Source organism: Nannobrachium achirus (assembly GCF_963921795.1).
Source record: "Nannobrachium achirus genome assembly, chromosome: 16".
Classification (NCBI taxonomy): Eukaryota; Metazoa; Chordata; class Actinopteri; order Myctophiformes; family Myctophidae; genus Nannobrachium; species Nannobrachium achirus.
The window spans coordinates 52,787,689-52,798,528 of NC_137823.1; the positions used below are offsets into that span (position 1 = coordinate 52,787,689).

Genomic DNA, 10,840 nt, shown 5'->3' on the forward strand with positions numbered 1-10,840 from the left:
CGGATAGGAGATTGTAGAGAGACAGGAAACCAAGGACAGAGTAGAGAGATAGCAAGGGGAGACATGCGAGACAAGATGGCATATAGGGAATTTGAATTCTCACAAGGACCATACAGTATTATTATAGTAGTGGTCAGGCACCACCATATCATTTCATTTTAATGTGTCTCCTCCTATAGATGGTAAGGTGTCTCTTAGACGAAAATAGATACCTATACATCCAATTCAACGTCCTGGTGCTGAACAAAACGGCAGATCTACAGTGAAAATCAATAAAAGTCTGCACACTGGGTTCTCAGCTTCACTTTAAAAAGCTGATATCTTTTCCAATTCCAATTCCCGACACAATAGGTCTAATACTGGGCACAGTAGTAACGTTTTTTATGGATTTTTGGGCAGAGTATACATGGACTTATATTGTTTATATAATATGACCTATGTCTTTTATTAAAAGCGTAATGGAAAAAAAAAAACTTTATATTTCAAGGACCACATATACCGTAATCTGGTCGCACTATTTAGATATAGGGGATAACATGAAGGTTGACTGTCCTGTTACACTGGTTATATATACTCTCCCCAAAATCCATAAAAGCTTTACTACTGTGCCCCCCCCCCCCCCTTCCGCCCTGAGAATTGGTTCCCTTACGGATAAGATAACATCTTTTGAAAGTGGAGCTGAGAACCAGTGTGCAGACTTTTATTGGTTTTCACAAGCTGTCTCTTAGAAGCATCGTGAACATTCTTCAATCGTTCTCTGACCGACGTACCTCTATCTTGGTGTGTGTGTGTGTGTGTGTGTGTGTGTGTGTGTGTGTGTGTGTGTGTGTGTGTGTGTGTGTGTGTGTGTGTGTGTGTGTGTGTGTGTGTGTGTGTGTGTGTGTGTGTGTGTGTGTGTGTGTGTGTGTGTGTGTGTTCCCATTCTCTCTGAGGGTGAAATTCATAGCGGCTGTTTCCCAAAATGAAAGACCTAACAGGGCTGAACGTACCATCCTCAATATGTGCACTGAATATTCTGTTGTTACGCCAGATAAGCACGAGCCAAATAATTAAACAAGACTTGATCAAAAATGAGATACAACAATGTAGTTTTTGTGCCATGAACTGGGGGGGATTTTCTCCCATCCACAGAGATAACGCTGTGTCCCCATTTATGCTGAAGAAGAACAATAGAGATGAGAGGAATGCTGACAGAATAAGTCCCTCAGTGGTTCATTTTGAAGTAGAGAAGATAGCATTGGTCTGCCACTCTAGATCCCGGGACAGTAGGCCTATGCTTACCACAGACCTCTGCCCTCCTGTCATATGTCACTGTGTGTTGTCCTTCCATGGCTTTTGTCTGCAGGCTGTCTGTTTGACATTGTGATAAACAGCAGGTGTAAAGAATTGCGAGAGCCAGTGATTCTTAAACTTTTTAATATTTAATTTGTCTGTCTGTCCATTTGGTTCCTTTGGTACACTCTTGGAGTTACCGACCCATAATAAAGGTCAATTTGGTTTAATTACCGACCCATAAGGGTCCATTTGGTTTAAACTATCATTTGGTTTTTCTTTTGAACTATCAATTATTTAGCCAGGTGCCCCCTGGGGGTCCCACTTTGAGAACCAGTGGTGTATACCAACAGACTTTCTCGAGAGACAACCAGTTCAGTGAATAATCAGTTATTGTTTACAGTCGTGATACCATATGGAATAGTAGGTCCCTTCAAGAAAAACCTTTTCTTAGTTTCAGTTTCTGTTAATTTGCAGTTCTTGGATGAGTTTGTTGTCCGTTTACATCTCTGCTTACAAAACAATAGCCTTTGGGACCATATTTAAAGTCATAAGACTTACTTTTTCTACTCATTGTTATGGTTGATTATTACAAGGATTACTTTTCAATGAATCTTAAATGACATGGAGAACAATAGTTATTGCATTTCTTTCTCGGTCTTATATTAACGTTGGAACATTTTAACCACAGTGGAAATTGAAAGGAACTGTTTCAGCATTACCAATGTGCCAATTGACAAACTGTTACTTAAGGTGGACACTTTGATTTATGAGATTATGCATTATTAACTGCACTGGGATCATCATCTGCAACCTCATTCAGGTGCTCCACAATGAGCTTAGCAGAAATGGAACTCCACTGTGAGCACAGCTGCAGTGATCTATTTTTACCAGTGGCTCCCAATGTACTGTTCAGAGAATTAGAACAGGATATAGTGGCAAGTAATTAGCACCACATAGCAAACCACCTTACATGAACCTATGCATCCCTATTGTAGTTTGTCATAATAGGCTAACATTTTGACCAGAATATAGGCAAACATTCACCAAACATAGCTGAAGCTTTTAGATCTGCTCTGATTGAAGAGAGAAAAAGTACAGACTCCTTGGGGACACACTGCAGACATGATGAATAAATGGTGAGAATATGCCTCGTTGATAAAGGTTGATGCATTTTATTCGCGGTGCAAAAGCTCAGAAAAACCGAGCTTGTTCAATCTGAATAATGTTAACGTTGTTGGCATATTACATTCTGTGTGAATGGACTCATGACACAAACTTTAGTTTGAAAATGGCAAGTTAAATCTTTTTTTTTTTACGTAATGTCACCACATATTTAAGAACACTATCCATACCAGGAAGCTGTCAGAATGGTTATCTATCACTGTGAAGAGCAAAGAATAGCACTTTTCCACATTTTGATCACGCATGTTGTGCAAGTGGCAGGTCAGCATTTCTTTAATGACACAGTGGATTTCTGCTCGGCTCATTAGCTCAGAGGAGTGCAAGCGCTCTGGTGAAATAGATCATTTTTGACATGTGTCAGTCAAAACAGTGTGAAAACGAATTGCCTGCTTCTCATTTCAACTATTTTGAATCAGCTTTCAGGTAAAATTCTCAGTGTCCATTTAAACCATCTGTAACCACCACAGATCCATTTGGTTACCTTTGGTTTCATTAGCACTCTGGACTTTACTGTGTATTGATGAGAAATATACCTTATAATATCCATGCTTTGACATTTCTACTCTAGGCTTGGCAACATTATAGGCTCGCCTTCATGATCCCTGCGCCGTTTGTTTTGGCTCAAGGCTCCGTCAGATGTATTCCCAAAACTCTTGAGAAGCATTTTCAAGTGGCGTCTGATTCGTTCTATCAGAACCATCAAGTACATTTGAGAAAAGGATCCTTCTCGAGACCGCTGCTGACGGCGCACCTCAAGCTATAAAGTGTCCACAGACCATTATATTTTCTCCACACTGTGAAACACTGCCTCCTAGTCCTTACCTCCTTACCGCATGGCATTTGTGAAATGATAGTCACTATTGCTTTCCTGTCACTGATGCTTCTCTGCACTCTGGCTGTTCAATCAAAACACCACAGACCACAATGTCCTCAAAGAGAAAGTCTCAGTAAGAGTCTAATCTCTATTCATTTAGCTCATGCAGTGTAACAGTCCACTACTGTGCAGTAGCTTTTATATTCCAGGGTTTCCCAAACTCTTCCATGCTAAGAACCCCCAAATAGCCATAGCCTCTGGCTACGATCCTGGGCCTATAGCGAAATTGATTAAAAGAAAACTAATGATAATAGAAGATTTACAAGCTGTGACTCGTTGTGAGCTTGTAGGTTTGCTATTTTTGCTATACTGCTATAGTGGGTAACAGGAAAAGCCGACCTAAAACAAAGTCGACCCAAACTCGTTTCCCAACGGGTCTGTGGCCTTAAGCTAGATGCAGAATAGACAAAAATCTAATCTTGCTTCTGGGGGTCCCTGGAACAAAATATTTTACGATGGGGGTCCGTGGCAAAATACACATCATTATGGGGGTCCTTGACATGACAAAGTTTGAGAAACAATGATAGCAACATACGTTTTTTCAGGAAAACTGTTAGGATTTAGAAGACATTTTTAGAATGTGCCTATCAGTGGTTAAGGACCCCCAAAATTTGTTTTTGGCCGCGGACCCCCATCTCAAAATATTTTGTTCCACGGATGGACCCCTATCACAAAATATTTTGTTCCAGGGACCCCCAGAAGCAAAGATTATATTTCGGTCTATTCAGACCCGTTGGGAAACTAGTTTGGGTCGACTTTGTTTTATGTCGACCTTTTATTTCATGTATTCCTATAGTGCTGTGACTATGTACTTTAATTTCATGCATGACACATGACATCTCCCAGGTCAACAGAAAGGTCACTCTGTCCTGCTTAGTCTGGGAAAGAATCAAACAGCCAAGGCTATGGTCAAGGTAGTTTTTCCCCTGAGTGTCTGAAGTATGATTTGACTTTATTTAATGTTTACAAAGCATTTTACCTCCCTGACAGTAGCAAACAATTAGCTTCTATGTGGACACTGTGGGTGCCATTAAGCTTATGACAATGACGTGTTCATACCTGATCATTAAACCTGATCATCATCAGAATTTTTGCAAGCCATCCTCTCCCACTTCCTATATCCATCTGTTGTCAATTGATATCTCTCACATCAGCCACAACGTTGTGTTAATTTATCATAATGCTGAATTATACAATTGCACAAAGAGTGGCTCACAACAAGTAAAGTTCAGTGCCTCATACTCATTGTTCTTCGTAACAACAAAGTATTGTCCAGCCAGTGGAAGTCAATACAAGCCTCTTGTCAGTTACAGAGACAATGGCATCTGTAAATGACTGACATTGTGTCTTGGAGAACCAAAAAAAAAAGAGTTTTCTAAATGCAACAATGGGGTCTTATTGAGTAAATTCTCCATTATTGTCATACTTATAAGCTATTGCTTGACAAGTCTCCCTTCAGAAGTCACTGCAAGGCAATATGACTTTCGTATTGTCTCGTCACAGTGGGGTCAAATGCACTCTTCCGCCTGTTTATTAGATACTGTTTTTAGCCTTATTCCAAAAATTATATTATATATGAAATTTGCAGTAGGCATTTTGTTTGGTTTATTTACTAAATGCCCATCAAGGGTTAAGGGGTCTCCATATATGGGTAACTAGTCAGATATACATCACTGGCCAGATGGCCAAGACATGGCGCGACCTCGCCCTTTAGTATAAAGAATATCTACTTCGGGAATAGCTGGGAACCTTTTTAAAATCTGTAATACTTTTTGAGATATGTTACTTAGACTGAATGTATTTAGACTATAACGTCCCAGTCTTATTCAATACTGCGGCCAGCATACAAACTTGGGAGTGTTCGTTAATGAGTGACGTCAGTTGTTTTTACATGGAACAGACTGTTTGATACATAAATATGTATTAGACATTAGACATGGTTACATAATAGTTCTCATGAATAATTCCTCTGACTATATGGGGAAAAAAAGTAAAAAAGAAAAAAACAATATAAGTGCTATGAATAGCAGAATTAAAGTTTGAAAGGTCCCCTTTGAGGATTGTATTTTTGTTTTCTTCCTACAGCATTCTAGCTCAGAAATCTTTTATTCTCAGCCACATTTTATCTCTGCGCCTCACATCCTGATAGAACAGTGTGTGTTATCGATGATAGGAGTTCATTTCAGAATCGACTCTTGCCACTTATGGCTCATTTGGAAACTCCGGGCTTCAGGAAGATAAACAACTCACAGCTCTCATCTCAGCATTCTGGGCATTTGATAATTGAATGTGTTTTTTTAAGGTCAAATTCAGGGCCCTTAACTTTTGATTGCTGGTAATGCTGCCAATTAGACATTCACAGTCTGAAAGCATCCGCCACCCCCAGCAGGCAGGTTGTCCACACATTAGATCAAATAAATAAATACATCTTCACAAAGGGGGGGTGGGCGGCCGGGCATTAGCTCTAATGGTACTGCGGCACTTTCCAGGGATCCTGCGAGTGTGGCTTAATCACTTGTAAGACGTGATTGAGTGCATGTTAATAAACATTAGGCTGTCTCTCTGTCCTCGCGGTGATTAGTGGTTTAAGCCTGATTGATAGGCTACTTCGACGAGTGACACCTCAAGGAAAATAGCCGACCTACAAGCTCACAACGCATCGCAAATGTGACGCGTTGTTGAGCTTGTAGATCGGCCTGTAGATCAGCTATTTTCGTTGTACGATGAAGCACGTTTAAATGACGCATTGTGTGTGCTGCTCTCCCCAGGCCGAAGACGCAGTCCTGAAGATTGATGGAGGGCCATGCTATTCAAACAGCAGGCATTGCTGAGACAGAAGCTCTTCGTCCTGGTCAGCCTCGCTATTGGAAGCCTCCTCTACCTCGTGGCCAGGGTCGGGACCTTGGATAAGTGGGTATCTGCAGCGCTAATCGAAGGCTTTGCTTTGTTTAATCAAAGTAAACGTCTCGTTGTACATCAAGTTAATCATCATAAATGCCCCAATGAAATCACTAGCGGTGAGACTGAGGACATTATTCATGTGTCTGCATTTCAATCAGTCCTGCGTGAAATAGAAAAATAGTCTATTTTATTGGAACAAATTAAGGTAATGGAATAATAATGTCGGTTGTATTCTAAATCATTAAAGTTCTTTGTGAGCAATAACAGACAACATTTACTGGATGGGATTATCGACGAACGTGCTTTCCTCCTGTTTGCAGAGGGCTTTGGGAGAGGAGTATATAGTTTAGTAGACAGCAATCCAAACAGTGTAAAAGGCCCTCCCCTCAATGGCAGCCGAAAGGCAAAGGAGAGCTTAAGAACTCCTGGGAATACCTGTTCAATCTAGAGTGAGGAAGATGGTTTGACAAACAAACACAAATGTTCAAACCAGCTAACCATCTCTGTGCTCTATTTACTACAATCAGTCACTAAACTATTCACATATTGTACTCACTAACAGTAGCCAGTCAGCTGAATACAAAAAGTGACTTCCTTGGCCTATTGGCAATGTGCACAAGAAATTTGGTTCTGATCGGTCGGTCACACAGACTCTCTTCTAGACTGCTCGGACCTGAGGGGCCACACCGTAAGCTATTATTGTTTCCGTAGTCGGTACTGTAAAAAGGCAACATAACCTATAGCCATATCAGGCCTACTGCACACATTCTGATGAACGGTGGTAAATCTTTGCTCCATGATTTCTTTATTTTCACTTACTTAGGACTTACCTCTTATAAGATCCACACACAACCTTCTCCCTTAGATAGATAGATAGATGCTTTATTTGTCCTTGCGGAAATTCTTTTTGCACCAAGCAGTCATCAGGACACAAAAACACAACACATAATACACAATACATGAATGACAAGACAAAACTCATAATTCACTGACAACATGATACACACCACAATACATGAATGACAAGACAAACTCACAATTCACTGACAACATGATACAAAACGAGAATACCAGTCATAACATTTCATGCACGGAACTGAGCTGGGGCTTGTTTGTTCAGAAGCCCTATACTTGTAGGGACAAATGTCCTGGAAGCCCTCGCCTTCACAACACTTTAACTAAAAAGGACCCAAAGATTGGCGACTTGCTATATGTTGTCAGGAAAATAATGTTATGCCTCTATTGCTCATGACGTCACTTTGTCCTCTTGTCACTTTCCTCCCCTCTGTGGGCCACATTTAGAACACCCCTTGTATAATTGACATGCATTGAATCTCTGAGCATCTGATATCCCAGAATATCCAGCTAAATAATTGAGACATTTGTTTTAGGCTAGTCTCTAGTTGGCCACCCTAAAAAGGGTGGTTGGGGCTAGTGTCACCATGACATTACTGCCTTTTCTTGGATGGCCATCTAATAATAACCTCATTTTAGCCATCATCATGCTGCGATGTTCAGATAATAAATCATGGTTTTGTCCTCTTTCAGGCTGCAGCCCCTTTGCCCCGTTGAGAGCAGACAGGCCCCTCCTGAGCCAGAGCAGATACCTCTTCGCACCCTGCAGTACAAGCGCGGCCTGCTCCACGAACTGCGCAAGGGCAATGCCACCAAAGAGCAAATCCGCCTGCACAACCTGGTCCAGCAGCTGCCTCGGGCCATCATCATCGGGGTCCGCAAGGGGGGCACTCGTGCCCTCCTGGAGATGCTCAATCTACATCCAGCAGTGGTCAAGGCCTCGCAGGAGATCCACTTCTTCGACAACGACCAGAACTATGCGCGGGGCATCGACTGGTATCGGGGGAAGATGCCCTTCTCTTTCCCTCACCAGATCACCATTGAGAAGAGTCCGGCCTACTTCATCACAGAGGAGGTGCCAGAGCGCATTTTCAAGATGAACTCCTCCATCAAGCTGTTGATTATCGTGCGTGAGCCCACCACAAGGGCTGTGTCGGACTACACGCAGGTGCTTGAAGGCAAGGAGCGCAAGAACAAGACCTACCACAAGTTTGAGAAGCTGGCCATCGACACCAACACCTGTGAGGTGAACACCAAGTACAAGGCCGTGAGGACCAGCATCTACACCAAACACCTGGAGCGCTGGCTCAAATATTTCCCTGTGGAGCAATTCCACATTGTGGACGGCGACCGCCTCATCACAGATCCTCTGCCAGAGCTGCAGCTGGTTGAACGCTTTCTCAACCTCCCGTCGAGGATCAGCCAGTACAACCTGTACTTCAACGTCACCCGGGGATTTTACTGCCTGCGATTTAACATTGTCTTCAACAAGTGCCTGGCAGGCAGCAAGGGACGCATCCACCCCGAGGTGGACCCCTCAGTGGTGGCCAAACTGCAAAAGTTCTTTCACCCCTTCAATCAAAAGTTTTACCAGATCACCGGGAGGACATTCAACTGGCCATAATGAGGAACTCTGGACTTCTTTAAATGAGTTTGTTCGGTGATTGTAAAGGGCCAGGCTGGACAATGTAAAGGGATATTAATAGCACTTTGATTGAATTTAATACAAGAATGACAATGTGACCAAATACTAAGCGGATGTTAGTTTGTTTTAAGCTGTGTGAAAGTTAAAAGGAAATCGTTTGTTTGACAGTTTGACAAACACAATTCTGTTCAAAGCACTTGATCTTGCGAAATATTCCACCTGTTTATCACCACCCCTATACATACAAAGTACAGTATTAGTGTGTGGTAAAATAAATACATAATTTTTTATGTTACCATATATTACTTTTCAAAGACTATCAACGTTCATGCTGTTATGATAAGCTTTAAGTGTGATGCCTTTCATGAAAAAACAAAACACCATGATTGAATAAAATGTTCTTTCAGTATAAGATTATTTTATTTCCCATGGCACAATTTTTCCAATCGTGTCTGCATGTCCAATCAAGATTTCATAATGATACAGTCGACTCCTCCTGTGTTGTATATGACATCTTTTTATTCATTTGAAACCTTGCCATTTCCTTTTCATCATGCTATTTTCAATAAACACTGTGGCTACCGTGACTTCGGTCTGTTTTCCACAAGGCGTTGCTCAGTCTTGATTCCCAACACAACAGGTCCCATTTTCCCACAATCAAGAACAGAAATCAGTTATAATCTGAAGTTTCAAAATGAACTCAAACCATGCTCACACATTAATAGACTCGAGACTTGTGGAATACTACTTTCTTGCCTTTTCCCTAACAACATTTACCATTTGCGTTCAATCCGCTTGGCACAAAGCCATAGTAAAAAAAGATGTTCTTGTCAAACCAACTGTTTATTCTATGATAATTAGCAAAGTTGTCTGTTTGTGTGCAAGTATTCATTCTGTATCAGTGTGCTGTAAAAAAAGAAAAAAAGAAGAAAAAAATATTTAATTAAAAGAATATGTAAATATTTGTCAGTTCATTCATTATTTAATAACTCACATGCAACATTTCTTAGTTTGATCAGGTGCCTAAGATAGGATTGAACAGAATAGTAGAAGATGCTACTAGTATGATTACCTTTACCCCACCATGTGGCGTTCAAGGCAAAGCAATAAACGTATCTTAACATTTTGCAGTAAAATCTAAATCTATCAGGATATATTACATTATTTTTTAACCCAAGGTATTATTTAACTAATTGGAAGAATTGTCATTTGTATTCAGTAACTGACTATTTCAAAGTAATCTGACCCAGCCCTATCTACATTTAAAACACTATTCCACTGCAGATAGTGAGGGCCATATTTTGCTATATCAATGATGTATTTGTTTGAAATGAGTATCAAAATAGCATCTGATTATCCAGCCATGAACCAACATACACAAGGTAAGTCAGAACAACACCCATGACTCACTACATAATGCAAGTAAACTTTAAATCTGTGATTGAAAAAGTAATACTTTTCCAGCTTCAGCTGAGGTGGTGCTGATGTTCCAAGATGATGGTGACATCTAGTGTTGTTTGATTTTACTGTAATTTTGATTCATAAATGGATTGAATGGATTAGAAATGTTTTATTTCTCTTCTAAAATTAAATTGATCCATGGTCTAAAGAATCTTATTTTGGGGGTCCATGACATGAAAGGTTTTGACAGTGAAACCCCAAAAGGATTTAATTTCTAAATCCATGCAGCTGTGTCATCATGGTGCCTAAAATTATTTGAGCTTGCACAGTTAAGTATTTCTCAAACCTTTTCATTTCAAGGACCCCATGTTTGGTCATCATGTCAAGCATTATTCCACTGACCCCACATAACTCTCTCTGTACTGACATTGTACAAAATGGAACCAAATGGACGGGTCCGTAACTCATTTTGAACCGTTACCCCCAACTCAAGGATATATTATATACAATTTTGAGGTATTTGTACTTTATTCAAGTATTTCCCAATTCTAATACTTTTACTTCTAGCCTACTCCACTACATCTCAGAGGCAAATATTGTACTTTTACTCCACTACATTTATTTGAAATGTACTAGTTACTTGTAGATTGATTGTTATTACAAAACATACAATAAACACTTCAACCCTATAGCCTACCCTACATTAT

At 40.5% G+C, this 10,840-nt stretch overlaps 1 protein-coding gene across 1 annotated transcript; it reads left to right on the forward strand.

Moving 5' to 3' along the window:
* Window positions 1-6,134: 6,134 nt before the first annotated feature.
* LOC308300521 (heparan sulfate glucosamine 3-O-sulfotransferase 5) lies at window positions 6,135-8,711 on the forward strand (the record flags this gene model as incomplete). Its single annotated transcript, XM_080744369.1, has 2 exons — window positions 6,135-6,241; window positions 7,781-8,711. The coding sequence occupies 2 exons, from the start codon at window positions 6,135-6,137 to the stop codon at window positions 8,709-8,711; spliced, it is 1,038 nt and encodes a 345-aa protein (XP_080600495.1).
* Between the last annotated feature and the right edge of the window lie 2,129 nt (window positions 8,712-10,840).